Genomic DNA, 22,640 nt, shown 5'->3' on the forward strand with positions numbered 1-22,640 from the left:
AAGAAAGTGGGGCAAACCTACTTTCATTATCCGTGATTCGGATCCATGCCGTAAGATGATGCATATTCTAATATATTATTAATTTCTTTTCAAAGAATCAATTAATTTTAGTAAATAGTAGAAACCTGTAGAGATTTTTTCATCGTTGAAGGGATTCAAAATTTTAAAATGTAATTGCTTTAGTTTATTAGAGTAGTTCACTGCGAGTTCGAATGTTTCTTAGTGGTATGTATGATATGTATCTAGGAATTAAAAATTTCCAAATATTCGAGTGTACTAATTTTCAATGCACTACTTTTTCCTATTCAATACTTAAGTTTTTTCTGTCCTTTAATATCTACTGATTTAGTAAAATTAGCTTTTAAATTTAAAGCTGCAAATAAAATATTTTGAGACAGTTTACGAAATTTTAAGTGAAGAAATGACTGGACGATATTTTAACTGGCAAGCCTATTGTCGAACTTTCTATGCCACACCACCAGAAAGTTGTTTATTTGATTCTAATTGATATTACAAGTTCCACTTCGCATGCATTTGGAATTTTCTTCGTGGGCAGTTTCGAATAGATTAACTTTTGATTCTAAATCTGAATTCATGCCCACATGTAATATATAACCTGAACAATTTTTTGGATCTAACCTGTTTAGGACTAGGACAATTGTAGCGTAAATTTGCATGGTTGATTGATTGAAATGGGATGAGAATATGATTTTTGGCAACAAAGGCCGTTATCCTCTAATGCCAAAAGAGTTCATTCATTAGATATTAAAAACTTCAGAGATCGGAGGAGGATCCGAAGATACTGCTTATTAGAAACAGCTTTTTGAATAAACATTTTGAATGAAGATCAATATTAAGTTTTGCAAAAAGATTTGGCCTATGAGTTTGTGGTGAAGCTTTATAAGCCAGATAACAGCTCCTTGACATGAATGATCACTTTTATATAGTGGTCATATTACTCGGCTATGAACCCAAACGTTACGAGTTCGATCCTTGCTATAACCAAATAACTGCAAGTTGCGTATTTGGAACAAAACAGGATGATATGCTCAATATTACTTTCATGATTATAAACTTGTCATTGAGGATAAGAACTGTAGACCAAATCTATTCAACAGAGCTGGAGTTATAATCATTTGGGTTAAAAGACGTGATATTTTCTCTTCTTTTTTTGAACCATGGATTAAGGGAAAGCATAATGGGAACACCGCCAATAGATTCTTGACATTTTCTATTTTTAAAATGTGATTCGTTTTTTATAGTGAGTTTTCCTGATAATAAGAAATTAAATCTTCTGTAGCAATTCCCTCCAGCAATGGGTGCGACTCCGTGACCATTTTTGCGAGCACGTCCGCCTTTTCATTCCAGTGGATCTGTGAATTCCTGGAGACAATACCAAACATATTTATAGTTTAATTCCACCCGGGCTGGAGTTTCGCCAGCTAATCTGTGAATGACTTTTTGGAGATTTGATTGTAATGCATTTTAAAACTTGAAGGGCCGAATAGCTATCTATCAACAAAAGCAGATTTTGTCCTGTAACTGAAAGTTTATCCAGAGCTTGATAAAGTTCTAAAGCTTCCGCCGTAAATATTGAATTGATGGAGTGAATTCTATAAACGAAGAATTGCTGACTAGAGATACCCGCAATAGAAGTGAAAGAATGAGATCTGGATGCGTCTGTAGCCATTATATAATAATCTTGAAATTGTTTGCATACAATTTCTTGAAAGAGAGCCTTGATCATATAACTAGAAAGAGCTTTATTTTGATAAAGCATATCTGAGAGAGGAATTTCACAAAAATTGTTGCGGGAGACGATGGGGTTTGGTAGAGCTTTAATATGATTTGAAGAGTTTTAATATATTGTAGTTTTCAGTTAGAATTTAGTCTTTTTTTTGCTATTTTGTTGCCAGGATTGGAATTACGATGATAAATAGGTGAATGTGTGCCATTAGCATGAGAAAGCCTGAGAAAGAATTGAGCAGCCAATCTTTTAATTTTTTCCAATAGCATTTCCTGACCCTCGATTTTCATTAAAACAATATATGGGGTCCATTTTGACAGTGCAAGTGCTATTCTAAGGGCTATAGTTTATATCGAATTGCAGGCTTTATATTGAGTTTCGGAAAATTATCAACAAATCATCAACAATTTTACCAACAAAATAATAAAATAAACAAATATTTATACCAGAACCAGATTACATATTGGCAACAAGCAGTCAACGCAAACTTCGCTTCAGTTTGTTTATAGTTTTTTTTTCTTATCTGGATTGTTGATATTTCTTATATTTAGTCTGACTTTTCGTTTGGCTTTACCTCTTTACTTTAAGATTTTTATACCTGTGGACTGTTAATTCAAAGGTTTGAAATGTTTTTCCTTTACTGATACGATATTTATTTTTTGGTTTGTAATTTATTTTCAGACTTTGTCCCAAGTAGCAGAACACACAAGTATTGCGCAAGATCATATAAGAATTTAAGTTTTCCGTAATTCAGTGGGAAATTAGTAATGAAGTGCACTTTAGTTAAAGCATTGTATATTGTAAAAATCAATAGTTAGCAAGATTAGTGCTTATTTTGATTTATGTTTGATTTTTTCTAATCCAAGAATTGGTTTATTTTTATAGTTACAAGAAAATATAATTATTGTTTCTAGTTAATATAAGTACTATTAAACGTCTAGCTTTTCAAACAGGAATATTTCTTTATTTCTTAGTAGCAAAAAAAAAAAAAAAAAATATTGTAACTGATTTTTAAGATGCATTTATCAAGTTTATTCTAAAGTATTAAAAAAATGCTCATAGTTGCTTAGTTTTCAAAGAGATCTTTATTTTCATTCTATTTTAAGTTTTATGTGTGCCTTAATTATGATGAATTATGATTTAACACATCATTACTGAATATTAGAACAAAAATTATTTTATATTAGTTAACTATCATTTGGTGCTGAAGATATATATATGAGCTCAAGTTTTTAATACCAAAGTATCATTTTAACATGTTTGATTACTTTTTCATATGTTCTGAAATGAAATATTAAAAAAAATTTAGATAGAAAAATTAATTTAACTTGTTAATTATATTTATAATAAATTATGTCAATCTAGTATTCTTGTCCTGTTAATCATTTCCTCAAGTTGAAATCACCGTTATGAGTTTTATGTGTTCTTATTTTATAACGTTTACTAAAATCTCTTTGAAATTTTTTTATTCCTTCTGTAGAAATTTGCAACCATGCATAAGTGTTTGGGAATCACAAGAACTATTAGTAGATCTTTCACATCCCTGCCAAGTAAGTGTTTTGGGTGTCATTATACAGAAAACTTGTACATTATCTTTATACACTGTTTTATAATTATATATTTTCTATGAATTGATCAATAGAGAGTTAAAGAGTTAATTTCCATTAAATAGTTATTGCTAGTTTTTATTTTTTCAATGAATATGGAAACTTTAAGGCAATTTTCGAAACTTAAAAAGAAAACATTGGAGAATTTTTTTATTCAATGTTGATGCTTATTTTTTCTTTCATGAGTAAACTGTTCATAATTTCTCTAATTCTCTTCTTTTCTCTTTATAAAGAAAATAATATTGGCTTTAAAACTATATGTGTTATATAAAATTTATTATAAAATTTCTACAGGTTTATTAGTTTCTTAACAAGGTACTTTTTTTTCCCTAGATTTTTTCAAAATTTCTGAAGAAGTTACTGAAAGTTTATCATCTAATAAACCTATAGTGGCTTTAGAAAGTACAGTGATAACTCATGGGTTACCATTTCCAGAAAATGTCAAGTAATTTAAATAATTTTACTTGTTATCTTTTAATTGATCCTGATTGATTAAGTAGTTCTATCATGTTCTGTTCTTAAATATATTTTTTTGATACATGCTCTTTTTTTATTAGTAAGTAATAAAACGTTATTTCCTCTCTTTTATATGCATAATAATCATTAAAACTAATTAAGTCAGCACTCTGCCGTGATATAAGCTATTATGAATCTATAAACTTTATTGTTATAAATAGCAATATATTACTTATGGCCTGTGCAAAAGAGCTTTATATAGTTTGCATAAAACTTTAGAAGTAAAATAAATAAAACTTTAAAAAAAGCTTTATTTATTTTATATATCCTTCTTTAAGGAGGTTACATTTTGTCATCAGCAAAAGGACAATTAGCCAGTCCTATCACCCTTAAGGGAGGCAAGAACCTATATTCAGAATTTGGCAGCTTCTCATTTTTAAACTAGAGATGCTACACTTTATTGGTGGTTTTAGGTATTTTATGGCTCTGTAGACAATGCATAGCAAGAAGTTCCTCTTTTAATAAATGTTTAATGCCGTTTTTCATTTCAACACATTTTAAAATTAATCAGCATGTCAAGTTTTAATTATTTTTTTTCTTATTTTAGTCACTTTGTGAAAATGCATGTTTTTTTAAAATTAATTTTTAAAATTTATCAAAAATAAAACAATAAAATTCTTTAAAAAATTTGAATAATTATTAAGTAATGATTTTTATGTAATTACGTAGATGTAAGTGAATTTCTTTAATTATAAAGTAATTACTTAATGATTTAAATTATCAAGTAATTATTTTCAATTGCAAGTATTTGAATAAATTTCTAACTAATATAACAAAAATGATTATTTTACAATACCTATCAAGCAAAAAATAATGAAACATTAATATTCCAATTATAATTTTAAAAAAAGTAAAATTTTAATTTATTAATTACAAATTGAAATAATTCAATGTAACACACATTATCATAATATTTCGTATTTCTTAAAATCTTTATTTGTAACAAATTTATTTATCTGATAATTAGGCTTTAAACATTTTTAATTGATCTATCTGAGGCCCTCGTTCAGTCTATCAGACCTGTTTGTTTGATTCTGCATGTTTTATTTTTACATATAAAACTGCTAAATTTTAATATGTTTTTTTTTTTTTTATCTTATAGTAATATTTCTGATTCTCAAATGATGATTTTAAAACAATAATTATAGATTATCTTAAAAACAAAATTTATGGATTATCTGAGAACTAAATAATGTAATGTTACTTAGCAGTATTGCACTTAATTGTATAAGAAACATATAGTTGAAAATTGAAAACTAAATAATTGAAGCAAAGTTCTTATAATTCAGTTAGAATTGTTAGAGGGTTCCTCGTTTTGAGTTATGTTATTTCAAATATGGATCTGGTGTCTGTTAAGCCTTTCATAGATTAATCATTCTTATTTTGAGTATCATGGAAGTTCAAAGAATGTGATATTGGCTAAAGTATTTTATTCAGTATTAATCCAAGATTTCATTGTTAGTTCCAAGTTTCATTAAGACAATAATAATTCCATTGTTTAAAAATGGAGATGTTAGTAATATTTTGATAGTTTTTGTAAATTATAATTTTCCTTTGCGGAGTTATATTTCCTCTGCAGAAAACTTTACAGACACAATGAAAATATTCATCATAACTTTTTAAAAATAAGTAAGAATGTTAGAAGCATTTAAAAAAGTTTTTGAATCATATAATTGATAATTTAATTTATAAATGCTGAAAATTATGTTTTTTATACCTTTTTTAAAATCTAGAACAGCTACAAAGGTAGAAGAAATTGTGAGACAAAACAATGCAATACCTGCTACAATAGGCATTTTGAATGGCAAAGTTTACATAGGTAAATTAACATTTGTTAAAATTATATATATAATAACTTGAAAATATCAAAAAGTACACATTAACTAACATCAAAAATGTAAAAATGATATATTTTTATATTGTGCTTAAAAACTTATTATTGTGCTTTATATTAAGTGTTATTAAGTCTTTTATTTATTACCTTTACTAATGATAAAGACAGATTTGTGTGTTAATATTCTATAGGTTAATTAGAATTTTAACTAATTAACAATGAATGGTTTCCCGTGATTTCAAAATATATTGCAGAAAAGTGAATTTTATACCATTTTAAAATATAAGAAATTGTGTTTTTAATGATATCCAATAATTATATGTAAAAATATTTCCTGAATTTCGGCAATTAAAAAAATTTTTTTTTGCACTTCATTTCCTTAGATTTATATTGTTGCAGTGAATTCAAACTGTTACAATTGTTTCATGAAATATTTGACCACATGATTTTCTTCCATTGTTGAAAATTAATGAAGAAGTATTCTATCTGTGTAGTTTATGAGGTTAATAAAATTAAAATTTCAGTATTGTGTTCTGAAAATAGATGAACTGACATATTTACATTTTTAAATATGTCACTATGATGTTATGAAACTATTAATATTTGACAGGTTCATGTACACAATGAACAAAGCATGTATCAGAAAAGTAAAACTATTTTATTGTATGGCAATTTCCAAGTGTCATGGATATTAAGTTATATCTTAACAATTTAATTGATATTAAATATAAGTAATATTCCTGGTATATTAGCTGATTGTCAAGGCAATAAGTTTATATTATATATTATTGCATTTGCAATTTAGTAATACACATATATATGTATATTTATGCATAATATATATATTGTATTGCAATTTAGTAATATATATATAACGATATTTTAAAATTTAATTAAGTTCTTAACTTTCAGTCTAATTTAGCCCATATCAAAGTCAATCTAAAATATTCTCTTATTTTCTGATCCTATTCCACTTTTTCTACTTAATTAATTCAAGAGAAGTTTTATAAAAATGCTTACATTTGCACTTTCACACACTCCACGTGAAGGGATAGAAAAAGTGTTCAGCAAGTATATTCTTTTAAAAGATCCCTGTGTTTCCCTTATCAGAATCGATATGTGTGAGAAATCCCTATCAGAAACTTAATAGTATATAAGCACTGTGAAAAAATATTTTCCTTATCAATATCTCATGTTATATAAGACCAGAGAAAATTAATTTCTCTCTCTCTTTATGTTAATCTGCTTTTGTGTTGTCGCCTGTGAGCGAATGTGTCTTGTCCGCACTGCTTGTACATAAACCGTGCCTCCCGCGATGCAATAAATGCAAACTTTAAAATCAAAAATGTCTTCACTATCTTTGAAACTGCCTTCTGCTTTAAAAAAAAAAAATTAAATGCTTACATATATAATATTGCTCCTTTGGCATATTTTGTGTTAAAAAGACATGATCCCTGCTTCGTCTCTATGCACTATACTTCTAAGATTCATAATCTTGATGGTGGTTTACACCTAATGTATCTATACTGCTCCCCCCCCCCCATTTATGTTGTCAATATTATTACTATTATATATAATAGATCCAAAATTTGACACCTCTGGTCTGATCACATTATGAATATTGTTCTTTAGAATGATTCATCATGGAAGAAAGTTAACATTTGAAAAATAATATAGTGTTTCAGCCACTCAGTACATTTTACTTTAAAAAGTAACCAATCTAAAGTAAGAAAAAGTTTGAAAACGAAACTAAAATGAAAACGAAACAAAACAGTTTCGAAATCGCAACTAAAATTTATTACCTATTTAAACTAAAACCAAAAAGGAACTTCATAGTATTTAGAGAGCGCAATTGCAGCTACTTCTAAAACACAGATGAATTGATACAAAAGTATTAGAATCAAGTTAATAGGAAAAACAAAAATCAAATAAAAATTAAACCAAAAAAATTATTAAGAAAATATTAAAAAAGAATCCGGCCTGAAGACTTTTTCAAGGGTCACCCTCAGGCAGGGATTCAAATAAAGGGATTTTTTCTGTGAGGACAAACAGACATAAGTCTAATAATGATTCCTCGTGACCCGAAAATCCCCTGAAATTATGCTCAAGAGATATACCATTTTAACAGAAAGGAAATACAAAATAACAAATTAGAAAAAAACCACAAAGTAAAAAAACAATAAAAACAATAACAATAAAAACAAAAACAGCATTAAAATTAAAAACGAAAAGGCCAGAACATACCATCCAACAGTGAAGGAAACTTTAAACAATCGATTGTGATTTCCTGTTTTTAAAAGTTAACGGTAAATTATGTAAACAGAGGTAGGCATCCAGCGCCATCTATTGAGTGATCCAATATGCAAGTAAAGTTCTATTTTTATTTAAGCCAAAAGATTAATCCCAAACCATACCTTGTTTAATTAAAAAATTGACATTACAGTAATTTCTAGGAAAATCATTTTTAATTAAATTTTTAAGGAGGATATTTGATGCTTCAATATAAGAATTTTTATTATTGCAAACCCTTTTGATCCTGTTAACTTGTGAGAAAATTAGATTTTTGAAAATTTTAGAGTTTAGATTGGAATGGTAGTTACATAGTTTTGTTATTTTAAAGTTGAAATCATCCCTTTTATCGTATATACCAACTATTGTTTTATCATTAGCAATTTCGATTTTTAAATCCAGAAAGGTAGCCTCAAGTTGATTTTTATTTGTATCTTTTAGAATTAAATCTTTTGGATAGCAATTAGTAATAATATTAGTATTGTCGAAGTTAATCAAAAGTAGGTCATCAATATATCTCCACCCGTTTATTAAATTATATTTAATTATTTTTTTCTCATAGTAATGCAGGAAAATATTAGCTAAAGCACTTGAGAAAGCTGTCCCCATTGGAATGCCCTTGACTTGTTTATAAAAATTAATACCATTAAACACGTAATTTTCAGTAATATTAAAATTACATAACTCAAGCCAGTTATTTTTAGGAATGATATTTTCATTTAAATATTCGTCATATATAAAAAAAGTGATATTATCAAATTAATATTTTATCTCTATGGCACCCCTTAAAGCTAATACTTGATCTATCTGTACCCCCTAGCTCTGATATTGTATTTAAAATTAAATTATAATAAAATTGTAAGGTAGTATTTTTTTTTCTTTCATTTCTCATAATTCTCATGCACTGTGAGTCAGTCAAAAGCATAACAGTTGCACTCTTTGCGTATAGCATTTGCTATCATTACAGTACTATTTAAACTGTTGTAAATACAGAGGAAATCCCATATATTGAAAATCTTTCTATATGAAGCATTTTTCAGGAGTTTTGGATTTTCAACAGAAAAACTGTTTCTATATATTGAGCAAATAATTTTACATGTATCTATTATTTATGCTAGAAGCAGTCATTGAATTATTCATGAGAAAGTTTATAAATAAGGGGGGGATGTGATTGTAACATTGATTTTTGTTTTAATGGACATTTTTAAAAGACTGGAAGTCGTTTACAAAAAAAATAAACATTTGCTGTGAGTCGTATTATTTACTTAATAATCTTTTCTAATTAGGATGGAGATTTTTATTTTAAATTCAGTTTAACTTTAGATTTCTTGTTGTAAGTATAACTCGTAATTGGCACCATATCCATTTGCTTAAGTGTCAACTTTCTAAAAGATGTAAAAAATGGGATCGAAAATACAGATCAAACAAAGAATAAGGAAATATCATCAAATTTAGTATCGACAATTCTGGAAATTTCTTAGTTGTAAACCTTTGAAAAACATCATTTCTTTGATCGTTTTATCTTATTAAATTTTCATTAATTAGAAAGAGAATTATTATTTAAAATTGTATCAGAAATTTACAATAAGTATTTCTATGTATTGAGATTTTTTTTGTATCAGTATTTCCATGCAATATATTTTTTCTAAAATCTTCAAGTTCGACATATAGAGATTCAATTGCAGGTTTCAATTTTATAATCCCTGTAATGTAATTTTTATTTTATGTACCAAGTAAATTATTGTGGAATACAAAAAGAAGCCACAACAAAATGAATTGAAACAATTTATGGCAAAATATTATAAAAGTGAGAAGTATTAAAACAATTTTCTAGTAAATAATGTATTCAGAACTTGTTGCTAAGTGTTGAAAACTGTATGCTATTTCTCTTTGTTGTCATGTTTATTATATTTTTGGTGATCCTTTAGATGTTTCAAACTTAGTTTTCAGTTTATTCAATATTGATTACAGTTTGAAGCTGTTTTTATCACTTTTGTAACAGAATTTGAGTTTCTGCCTTTAATATACAAAATAGTTTCTTGTTTTTACTGTTCTATCACAGATTTTCTGCTGTCTTAGTTCAACTATCTTTTTTTTTTAATGAGGAATCATTTTATTTATAATTTGCAAACTAACCTGTGAAATACTTTACATTTTAATCTGTAGTAAAAACTTTTTTTAACCACTTTTCTAGGTATGAATCCTACAGAAATGACTTCATTAGCTTTGAATAAAAATGTTCTGAAAGTTTCTAGACGAGATCTACCATATCTTATCAGCCAGGTTTGTTCTATTTGTCATGTAATTGTAGAAATTGACTGACTTATTTTTTATGGCTCTTTCTATAACAAATACTTTTAACTCCTATATAAAGTAATAGCCTTATAATAAATTGGTACTAGAAACATTTGTAATATCAGCTGTGAATATTTCTGAATTGTATGTTTAATATTGTATGTATTCTTATTGTATTTTTAATAGCAGATATTTAATAAATTTTATAGATCTAGAGTTAGTAATTTTGGAGTGTTGTTTTAAAACTGTGGTGAATTGCATATAAGCCAGTAACAGCGCTTCTACCCGAACAGCTGTTTTGGTAAAATCGGATCGTTACTGGACTGCTAACCAAAAGGTCCCAGGTTCTATCCTTCCGAGCATCGCTCACCTCTTCATTGGTGACCTCGGACGCTGAACCTTCAACCTTCATACAGCTGTTGTGGTGCCATCTACCCGCAACTAAAGTCGCCAGACTCACTTGGCGCAGCAAAGTCGCCAGACTCACTTGGCGCAGCGGAGTCATCAGATTCACGTGACGCAGCAACCCAAAGTCGCCAGACACACTTGGCACATCCGGCACCCACAAAACGCTTGCCATAACGCGTGGCGCTATTCAAATTAGGGTACAGGCCCATTAAGACAGCAGCTACTAAATATATCACCATTCAACGCCATATCGTTCGTCTCCCCTTCGACTCACTGAAGGGAGAGTACTGTGGTGCATATAAGCCAGTTACAGTGCTTCTACCCGAACAGCTGTTTTGGTAAAATCGGATCGTTACTGGACTGCTAACCAAAAGGTCCCAGGTTCTATCCTAACGCGTCCCTTACCTCTTCAAAACTATTTGATTGTTGCAAACTTTTGAAAAATCAGTTAAAAGTGTCTACCAATGCCATAATGCATTTTGCCTTCTATGTATATATTTTAATATATTGTATATACTTATTATTTTTAAATAATCGCTTTATTTAACAAAAGGAGGCTGCTTATGATGACAAAAATTTTGAGTTTTTTTAACATTGCATTGAATATTTATAGAATAGATGCATAAAAAATCTTACTGTGCAATTTCTTTTATACTGATTAAACAGTTAGTGTTTATAAACATAGAGAGTATTATTATATTGATTGTCAATTTTCACTTTAACTTTATTATTATGCTTATTTTTATCATAACTGTATAATTAATATCCTTCTATGGACTAGTGAGCAACTTCTTAATAAATTATTTTTTGCAAGTTACAATTTTACTTTAACAGTTTAAAATTCATTTATGCACAGAAAATTTGCTTTGATCGTAAAAGAAATATCCAAGTTCTTATTAAATGTAATTTTATTTCCATTTAGCAAAAGTATATTTTTAAATATAACAGTATAGATTTTAAATCAGTGAATGGGATTTTAAATTGCATGGAATCTTATTGCATTCTTTACTATAGATGCATTAAAAGCAAATATATATTTAAAAATTTTGTGCATGAATTTTATTTAAAAAAAATTAATAGTAAAGTGAAGAAAAATATTATACTTGTAAATTTTCTAGGAAAATTTTGATTTGCTTTGAAATAAATAATCATTAAATTAATTTTATGAATGAAAAATTTTGTGCATGCACTTTGAATCTTTTATTTCCTTTTTTTTTTATTTGCATAATATACTCATTATTTAGTAACTCATTTAAAAAGGATAAGTTATAGTTTCTTACTTCCTACTTTGCAGTGTTTAAGTGGTGGAACAACTGTTGCTGCAACAATGGCTCTCGCCTATAGATCAGGAATATCTGTATTTGCTACTGGAGGCATAGGTGGTGTTCATAGAGGTGGTGAAACAAGTAAGAATTTTTTTTTCATTGAAATCTTAATCCATCACTTTCTAGTAGTCCTATACAGTTAGCCTGTTTCATTATTTCTGTTGTCACTTTTTTCCTTAGTCTAACAAGTCAACATGTATTCCCAAATTCCTAAACAATTTTCCACAGACATATATCACTAATTAATTGGCCTTTGAAATCAAAATGCCATCATTGTGAAATTATTATTTCTTTTTCCTTTGATTTATTTCAGAGACAAAGCAAGGAAATTGAAAGAACTGTACTTTTTAGTGTTTTATTATATTTTTGAATCTTGTAATGTTTATATATAAGAAGACTTTTAAAAATTTAAATTAAAAAAATTTTTTAAACTTTTGTGCCATTATTTATAAAATAATTGAAAAAACTGAATCAATCCAATTATAGTTTCCAAATAATAAATTAATATTCCAATTAAAAAGAAAGAGAAAACAGTTTTTATCAATATAAAATGTAATGCATATTGTATGTGTTTGTTTACTGTTATTTCAGTTATTATTGGTAAAATTGTTGTGCATTTAAAATATGTGTTTCATTTAAATACTTAATAATAATACAGTATAATAATAAAATATTTTACCTTGCTTTGTAGAAGCATTATTCACTCAGACCAAGAATGTGAAACTCAAATGCTAGTATATACCTAATAAACAAGATATATATATCTGGTTATCTTAAGATTATTTTTTTATTTTACTTAAATTATAATAATGTCAAATATTCCTATTTTCCCATAGAAGATTTTATATACGGCATTTAGATAAATAAAGGATAAAATATTTTTAGAATTGAATTTCATTTTTCTTCTAAAATATGCTGGAAGAAGAAATGTTTTTCTGTTTTGCTTGTATTTGGATTGATGAAGCACTGTTGAATTATTGTTACATAATATGTAATAAAGAGCAACAATAGAATTAATCTTTCCTTTTGATGCTTGACATCTCACCTTACTGTCATCTTTCCTTCTTAGAGATGTGTCTTCTTAGCAGCGATTAATTTAAAAACTGATCATTGTGAATGTCGGGAACTTATAGGAAAATAACTACTTGCACTAATAGCATTTCCAAACTGGAAATAATTTAATATGCCAATTTCAGAGTATCATTATTATGCAAAATAAGAAATGTTAAGAATTAAACTATGAGATTTTTGTCAAAAATTTTGTTATATTATGGTTGTTTAACAACAAAAATATTTGCTTGCAGAAGATAAAAAAAAAAAAAGACATTTTTCTTAATACTAAGGCAATAGAGGTGAGATTTTATTTGTATTGTACCAATTAAAATGATGTAACAGTTTTGTTAAATGTATTTACTGAAAGATGCACGAGTTGCAAATTTAATTAGACAAAAGCAGCTTTAGATTCAGTCATGTGTTTTCCTCCTTTAATTTTGACTACAAAAGAATATTATTTTTAAGTATGAAGTTTATAAATTGCTTGATAATTGTAAGATAATAACAAGGCAAATAATAAGAAAATAGTAAGACACTTAAGTAGTTTAAATGAATAATTTAAATGTTATCTTAACCTAAATTTTGATAATATACAAAATTGTGTATTAGCAATATTCAGTTGATGCAGGAGTAACCTCCTGTGTTACCTAGTGATAATTTTCCTTAAATTCTAATAGATGGAATAATTGTTCTTATTGTCACTATGTATTGTCAAATTTTCTTATTGTCAAGACAGAAATAAACAGTCATAAAGGAGAAAATGATGTACATATTTCAGTGTCTGAGCATGAAATATTCAAAATTTAGTCACTTTGTTTGCCATCTACTTGTCTAAGAAAGCAAATATTCACTTAATTTCGAGATTATTTTTTAATGGCTAATGTAATATTAATCAAAATCAAGTGCAGTAATTATATATCAGTGAAAGTGATAAAATAAGAAGTAATTTTTTTAAAATTCAAATTTATGTCTATTAAATTAATGATCATCATCAAATGTAACATCTATTATGGTAACCAAGAAACTGAACTTTTCATGATTATTCAGATGATTTAGTGTGAAGATCACAGTTTATTGAGAGAAACAAATTGATTCTTTCCTTTTTTTTTCTGAAGTATTTTTCTTGCATTAATTAATTTTTATTACTAATTAATACTTTGGATTATATTTCAAATGTGTAATTATATACTTTGAATTATTAATTTTTATTAATATTTTGGAAAAGGTAATGCTGTTAGCTTATTTTATACTTATTTCATGATTTTTTTAGACAATTAAATTTTTTATTAATTAATCATTATTTAAGATAACTAAGTGGTTTCCAGACTTATTTTCCCCTCCTCCTGTACCCTCATCATTGGTTTTTATAATTTTGAGTATCTCCTAAGTATAACTCCTTGCAAATAAATTTTTATTAATAATGTTGTGTACTTATTTTCCATCAAAAGATTCATAACATTTGATAGTTATACTTCTAATTTTACATTTTATTCCGTTTTTTATGTTACTAATTTAGTGCCCAAAACATTTAAATTACTTTCATATCCCCACAATTCTCCATGGCATAAATCTAGGGTTTAAGAATGCCTTACTCTAAGGGAAGGCAACAATAAAATTTATAATTTAGATTTTTTTTATAGGTTAAATATTTGATAAAGCACAAATCCAGTGCTTCCTGAATAATACTTGGAGAATGCTTTATTAATATTTATTTCCAAATAGTTTATTTTTAAATTAATGAAATTAATAATATATATAAGTAATATAGTTAATTTATGTGTCTTGGCTGAATATTGTTTACAGAAAAAAAAAATCTTATCAATAGTTATCTGAAAAACATTTTTATATTACTTATATTGATATCAAATGTTCCTATTTTACTGCAGAGGATTTTATGTGTGGCAGTTAAACAAATAAAGGATAAATTTTTTTTTAAAAATGAATCTAATTCCCCCTCTTTTTCTAAAAAGTTATTTTCCTGTTTATTTATTTAATTTTATTTATGTATATAGATATCAAATGTGTCCATTATACTGTAGAGGAGTTTATGTGTGGAAATTAAATAAATAAGGGAAAAAATCTTTTTAAAATTGAATTTGAATTTTTCCTTCCTTCTAAAAAGTATATTTTCCTGTTTTGTTTGCATTTGGATTGAAGAAGCATGATTAAATTATTGATAAAATAATGTCACAATATTGAATGGAATTTTAAGTAAAAGTTATGTATCACAATAAGGAATAATTACAAGCCATTTAATGTTTTTGTATTACAAGTTATGTTGGCATATAATTTTCTTGCCTCATTTGGAATGCATATGTAAAAAATTTAATATATGTATATATAATATAACAAATCAAAGCTATTAGATTATGGAAAGGAGAGAGAGAGAAAAGTCAAAAGAAAATGTACTGGGAATTTTATTATAAGCATAAAAGTTAGAACAATGTACATCAAAGAAATTCTAAAATTACTTATTCAGTATCTTTGTAAAAGTTGTAATTCATAGCATAATCAGATTTTTTTCTGTATTTTTTTTTATTGCAATGGTACATAACAATAGATGCATCTTTTTTTAAAAGTCTAATATGAGTTTTGTAGTATCTGGATAAAATTATCAGAATATCAATTAAATAAATAGTAAATATAAAAATATAATAAATCCAATTTAGACAAACTGGAAATTATTTCTTCTTTTTTATAAAAAATGCAATTTTATTAGAATATAATAATGGACTTAACTAAATTTAGTATAAAATTTTAAATTTGCTTAAAGAGATATGTTACAGGTATGGACGTGAGTGCAGACCTTTGTGAGCTCTCTAGGACACCAATTGCTGTTGTTTCAGCAGGTGTGAAATCTATTTTGGATATTGGTCGGACTTTGGAATATCTGGTTTGTATTTTACATATTTTAATTCATCTTTTTATTTTGTGGAAGAATTTCCTTTTTAAATTTTATGACAAATTTGTAATTTCTAATAAAGAATTTTATATTTCTTTAATGTATTCCATTTATTTCTCCAAGAGCAGACACCAACAATGCATTTCTGCTCATTAGAAATGACTGGTACAGTAAAATTACATATTAGAACTGTAATACATTTTTAAGATTTCAAAACGTTCTCAAATGTAATTCTTAAAAAGTCTCTTAATAGATGTAATTCACTTTAAATTATTATTATTAAAAAACACATTTTGAAATTTTTAATTTTTATTATAATTTTTTACAATTTTTTGAATTTAATATTTTTGGTTTAAGTTTTTTTTTCTACAATAATGCATTGTTTTTTATTTTTATTTATTTTTCCATTCATAAAGTATAGAGAAAGTAATGTAATAATCAAAAATTTGAAAATCGAGATTTTGAAGGATCTGCACATTTCAGATCTATCTGAATCTGAAAACATATTTTTGGAATTAAATCCATCGGTGAAATAGGATAACTCAAAAACACTTTGAGATAGACTTCAAATCAAATTTGCATATTTCTATCAAATTTTGAATGAAATCTATTGCAAGAAAGTCTGTCTGAATACAAGTGTATTTTATTACTACAAAACATAAAGAGCTAAACAAATAGAAATTTCATACAAGTTAAGCATTTAGATTGTAGGTTTTTACCAAATGTTGATCATCTGTCTATTTGTAATTTTTGCATGCAAATAAATGCAATAGTTGAAAAACACTGCAACTTAAAATCAATGAAATCAAGTAATCTTGCAATTGTAGTCTTATCCGTATCAAATTTTAGTTTCAATCAGATGTCCAAAATACATTTTTGAACGATGGATTCAGTAAAAATGCTAGATTCACACCAATGATCAATATTTCATAACTATTGTTCCTCAATGCTTGTGAAGCATTTGTAGTTTCATCCGAGATCCACAGTTTTATAAGGAGATTAAGACTTTTTTTTAGAGACAGGGGTGTTTGTGCTCCGGGGAAACCCCGGAATTCCGGGGATTTTGAACTTCGATACCCGGAAATTCCGGGGATCGTCGTTCAAAAGGAAGTAGAAATAATAATGAATTATTTATTTTGATCTGGGTAATTTTGTTTGCTTTGAAAGCAGAAAGCGCAAGGTCAGTGTGTGTGGTGAAAATTTTTCCTTTCTTTCTCCAAAGGCAGTGATAATGCGTGAAAAGGGGGGAAAAACTTCTTTTTTGTTCTTTCCTTATTGCGAGTTATGACTCATTCCCCCGGTTCTCGGACATTCTCTTCTGGATTCTTTTCGGCAAGTAGGCGCGGCAGAAAAAAAAGGGAGAGACTTCGTTCGACCAGATGTGCGATCACGTGACCTGGGTTCAAAGGTCTTAATTTTGCAAAAAAAGTAATTCATTGAACTTTTATAATTAGGTCATTCAATACTTAATAATCGTAATTTTTCATTTCTCTCCCCCCCCCCTTCTCGAAACTGCAAAATGTCGGTAGTAAGTCCGTAAAAGTTTCCGGGGATTTTTTGGGGTCCCACAAACACCCCTGTAGAGAGTATGCCAAAAATATTTCTTTATGACCTTCCTGCTGGTTACAAGAAATGGGTAAATCAATAATTATAATCTTCCTTTGAACCAAAATACCATATTTGATGTGGCATATGGACCATTGCTTGGATTACTTGGGCTTTAATTTTTTGAAAAAGCTTTTAGGATTAAAAAAGTGATTAGGTGAAGTTTTCAAAACCAATTTCAGGAATGCATTCCGTTGTATAAAAGTATCAACATGTTTCCAAGAATTATATGAAAATGAATACCATTTCCATTAGAATGAATTATACCTCTGCATTGCTGCATGTACAAAGGTCTATCTTAATAGAATTCAGATGAATTGATTGTTAAGGAAAAGTGATATTACTGAATTCCTCAGACTTCTGCATTATTTTTACAATATAAAGAACTATCTTGAAACTCAAAACAGATGGTTTGAATATAGTGGTAATACTGAATTCCCCATATTTTTGTATTACTATCACAGTGTGAGATTGTATCTTGATCAAGATTATGTAAGTGGTATTGAATTACCAAATACTCAACCAATCTTTTTCTGTACATTTCTTTTTTACGGATGGAAATACCGATGCCTAATATTACAATAGAAACTAGTCTTACTCAATGAGCTAATAGAAATGCTATCAAATGCCAACCAATATATTTACCAGCTGATTAATGTGCTTATAGTGGATCAAATTTCTTTATGTTGGTAACATATTGAAATATGGAATGAGAGTTGAGGATTTTGTTCACATTATTTAACTATGATTAAGCATTATGAGATGCACTTTAAATAGTTATCATGTAGTTCTAGATTATGAAAATATTTTAAACTGAAGGGAATCAACACAAAGAGAAGAATATGGAATTTTTTATTTGCTAATCGAGGAAAATGCAATTTTCAAAAATAATTAGTAAAATGATGTGAATTTCAGTGCCCAATATTGGGTGAGAGAGAATTACTAGACCATGTATTACTCTCTCAGTTCATTAATGTGTAGAGATGAGATCCATCTTGTTTTTGATAACACATCATGTAACAGACTTTGTAACATTAGTTCAAATTATTTATTAAAAATAAAAATACATTTTCAAGTTTTTGATTCAGTCCGAAATGTTTAGTATCTTATAAAAATTTTAAGTCTAATTAAAAATATCTTTCTGAATTTTTTTAATATCTTATTTATAATAAAATGGAAATAAAGTTACAATATGTCTATTTATCTTTCTGGATCTTACAGGACTCGTATATCTTTACAAACTATTAAAATTATTTTAATAATGGATATTAAGTTTAATATTTTAAAAAGACATCAGACAAAATTTAATAACTTTAAAAGCACCATTTTATATTTTATTTCCTAATAGTAATTAATGTCAGTTAATTTTTTTTTGTTTTATAAATTTTGAATGGTCCTGATATAAATTTTATCTTTATGCATTTTCACTGTTATCTTTTATTGTGATAATTTGAATTATTTTAGAATTAGATATATTGCAAAAACTATAATGTATTGTTTTGCTTGTGTTCTGCATGTGCATTGCATGCTTGTTTGGTACTTTTATTTATTTTTAATTTAATTTTTATTATTTATAGTAAAGAATTAAAATTCAATGCTGTGTTTTTCATTAAATTAAAAAATATATATATTCACTTTATTATGTGACTATTAGTCTTTTGTAAGAACAGTGATCAAATTTTTGAATTTTCAACTTGTTTGCTGACACAAAATTTGAAATTATATGATTTCTGAAATTCTTCGTGTTATCACTAATTAATTATCAGTCAACTATTTAAATTAATTAATTCTATTTTCTATAAGTGTATTAAATGGCTTGTTTTATATTCTAATGTATTAAAATTAAATTACATTTTTTAAAAAATTATTCAGATATTAAAATGCATTAGCTATATATATATATATATATATATATATTAAATTAGAAAGTCATTGTTTCATTTTATTTCAGTTAAATTCGATTTTTTATATTTAAATGTATTTATTACAATTTAAATAGAGATTTTAAAATGTTATAGTTAAATTATTTGAAATGATTAAATTTAAGGTCTTATAAATGACTATTGTATTTTAAGAACTGAGGAAGAAAGTAATAAAAAAAATAATTCTTTTTAACACTTTTAAAATATGAATATTTGTTTTTCTTCTTTAAAAAATGAGACTGCTGTGATAAAGTGACTGGGAAATTAAGAAACCTTATTAAAAGGTCTAATTAGATATATTAAATATTATAAATGCTTTGGTATATTGTAAAGAAGAAAAGTGCTAGTTAAATCCTCTTTTCCCCGAAACAATCTCTCTCTATTATTCACTTATTAAGATGTAATATTTAATGAATCTTCATAATATCAGGAAATGTCTGGTTTAGCAGCATTTTTGTTAAATCACATTGAAAGCTTATTTCAGATGTTAGTTACAAATGGAAAACATAAATTGTTGTTTAAGGAATGCATATGCTTACGCAAAATTTCTTCTAAATTTTCTTGACTGAATTCTTTTTTGGAACAAACGCATTTGAAAGCATAATAACTAATGAGAAAAATGCAACAAATAATCTGAATATACTTTTGATAAAGTATTAATGGAATAATAATTGTTATAGTATTTAAAGTATACTGTATATAAAAATAATCAATAAATAATATTAAAAAAATTGAAATAAATAAAATTTTGGGAAGTTTTTTTCTTATATACTTTTAGAAATTGTAAAATATTTATTTATAACAATAGATAGTATGCCAAGAAAAATATTTTATGCATTCTGAACAACATTCAATTCTTTCATATTTTTTTTTTTACATCATAAATCGGATCACTCTTGATTTTTTGTGTTATGCTTTCTTGGTGAGATTTATTCATGCTTTGTACATGACATGGATTTCATCGTAATAAAAAGGAGTAGGTCAGAAAATTTATTTAGAGAAGTTGTATTCAGTTTTCTAATATTAGTTATCTTTTCTAATATAATGTTCCTCACATTATAAGTACATAGATAAGCACAGAAACAATATTGCAGGAAATTAAAATAGCACCCGTAAAGAATTTTGCAAAGGTCATTAGGTATTTTGATGCACTTAGATTTATATTCAAGTAACCATAATAGCCGTTATAGCCTTGCGTCAAAGGCAAGGTAATTCTTCGACATAAGGTTAGAGATTTGAGATTCTGAGTTTCTCGACTGAAAAGTTGCTAGTTTGAGATCAGAATCCGAGGAAATTCCTCAACATATACAGGTCTCATTTACATTAAATATGTGAAACATTAAAACAAATAATTAGAAACATAGTACCAGTTTATGCACTGTAATCATCTGATGAGGTCTATACTCAAACAGCCGATTAATTAAAAAAAAAAAAAGTCCGATACTGTAAGTAAATAGAATTTAGATCGTGTTCAGGTTTTTCATTTTCTTTTATTATTTTGTTTAAAATTTCTTTCAAATTTTAATATCGCATTTTTTATACACTATCCACAGTTTAATTTTTTTCTATTTCAGTTTGCTAAAATTTGCTATTTAAAATTGCTTATATAGAAATTTAATTAAAATCAATAAAAATATATCGTTTTTTGGAACTTGGGGAGTTGGAAAAATGGCTTCGGGACCCCTTGAGGCCAGAATCTCGTGCTGCTACTATTATGCTTTCATTAACTGTTAATGATTTCGCCTTTGTTCCACCAAGATAATCATTACACTAGTCACTAAGCGCATTTCTTTAAATTTATTATTATTTTCATACCAGCAATTATTGTCTTGAAATCTGCGATGAACAGCAATTCATTCCGCATTTATTTCTGCACTGCGTGTGTTAGTCATATTATTATAACTCGGAAATCTTAATCACTGCTACCATTAAGCTCGAGGAAATATTTGTACATTCTCAGAGGAATCTGTTTCTGATGTTTGAAATCCAGAGGAATTATCATTAAAAGTATCAAAATATTAAGAAATATACAGCAGCAGTTTTATTTCTTTAAGTTTTAGAGCTGTTTATCCAAAGCAGGTGTCGACATTTGTTTTTGAATAAAGGAAAGAGGGGGAAATTGAAATATTAGTTTTTTGCATTTAAATAAAAGGCTATTTATCCGAGAGAAAATGTTTAAATTGAAAATTTATAGGTATTAAAATGATCTATGAAATGAACTGTTGGATGTTAAGACAATTTGATTACGATAGGAATAAACTAAAAAAAATCATAAATTTGAAAAAATATTAAAATTAAAAAAAAAAATGTAAGCAAATTTTCTCAAATGTTTCATCTTAATACATGATACACAGAAGAACATCTGTCAAAATGTTTGAGTGGATATCTGAATTATTTTTTCGAAAACTAAGCTCTATCTTGGAAAAACAAGGTCATCGAAAAATGTCTGTATTTACTTTCTATCTATTCGAATTTGTAGACCGATATAAATTCCTGTTCTAATAGTGTCGGTGTATGATTTAAAATGGTAATATAATAGTCAATTAAAAAAGAAATTATCTCTGATGATTGGTTTCTGAAAACATTACATCGCGAGCGTAACTGTTTTAGTGTGGCCATTGAAAAATGCATTCAGGCATGATACTTGGGACAAAATTGTTCTGCAGATTAATAACCGAATATTTACCATACCATCTAAAATCCTAGAACAGTGCTTTTAGAATAGGAATTTTTTTCAATCCTCGAATTCGAAGTGATAGACAAGTACTTATACACATCTTTCGACGAAGCTGTATTTTTACGATTAAGCTTAATGATATTTATCCGAAGCTTTTCCCATGAGGTTTCTTCTGTGTAATACGTATTAAAGTGGAATTCTAAAAAAATGTGCTACAATTAAAAATAATAAAATAAAAGACATTTTTCCAAATTTATGCTTTCTTAAATTTACTCCGGACTTAAACTATTTTTAAAAATTTCCGGTTCATTTTATAGGTTTTTTTTTAAATACCCATGATATTTTAGTTTTTTTATTCTTATTCGAACTTTACTTCTGAGATTAATAGCCTTTTATTTAAAGAAGAAAACCTAGTGTTACAACTTTTCATCTCCTTCCCTCTTATTCGGTCGGATATAAC

At 26.9% G+C, this 22,640-nt stretch overlaps 1 protein-coding gene across 2 annotated transcripts in view; it reads left to right on the forward strand.

Annotated features, from left to right (window-relative positions):
* The first annotated feature begins 2,228 nt into the window (after positions 1-2,228).
* LOC129968698 (uncharacterized) overlaps positions 2,229-22,640 on the forward strand; it is a 713,943-nt gene continuing 693,531 nt past the window's right edge. Inside the window, exons 1-7 of one of the 2 annotated variants that reach the window (XM_056082857.1) lie at positions 2,229-2,366; positions 3,228-3,297; positions 3,688-3,799; positions 5,604-5,689; positions 10,188-10,276; positions 11,991-12,102; positions 15,861-15,967. In XM_056082857.1, the coding sequence (XP_055938832.1) occupies positions 3,240-3,297; positions 3,688-3,799; positions 5,604-5,689; positions 10,188-10,276; positions 11,991-12,102; positions 15,861-15,967 (564 nt within the window). In that variant the 5' untranslated portion in view covers positions 2,229-2,366; positions 3,228-3,239. Of the gene's footprint in view, positions 2,367-3,227; positions 3,298-3,687; positions 3,800-5,603; positions 5,690-10,187; positions 10,277-11,990; positions 12,103-15,860; positions 15,968-22,640 lie in introns of those variants that run through there. The other variant, XM_056082858.1, reaches the window with a different exon arrangement.

This window comes from Argiope bruennichi, chromosome 5 (assembly GCF_947563725.1).
Source record: "Argiope bruennichi chromosome 5, qqArgBrue1.1, whole genome shotgun sequence".
In the NCBI taxonomy this organism is placed as follows: Eukaryota; Metazoa; Arthropoda; class Arachnida; order Araneae; family Araneidae; genus Argiope; species Argiope bruennichi.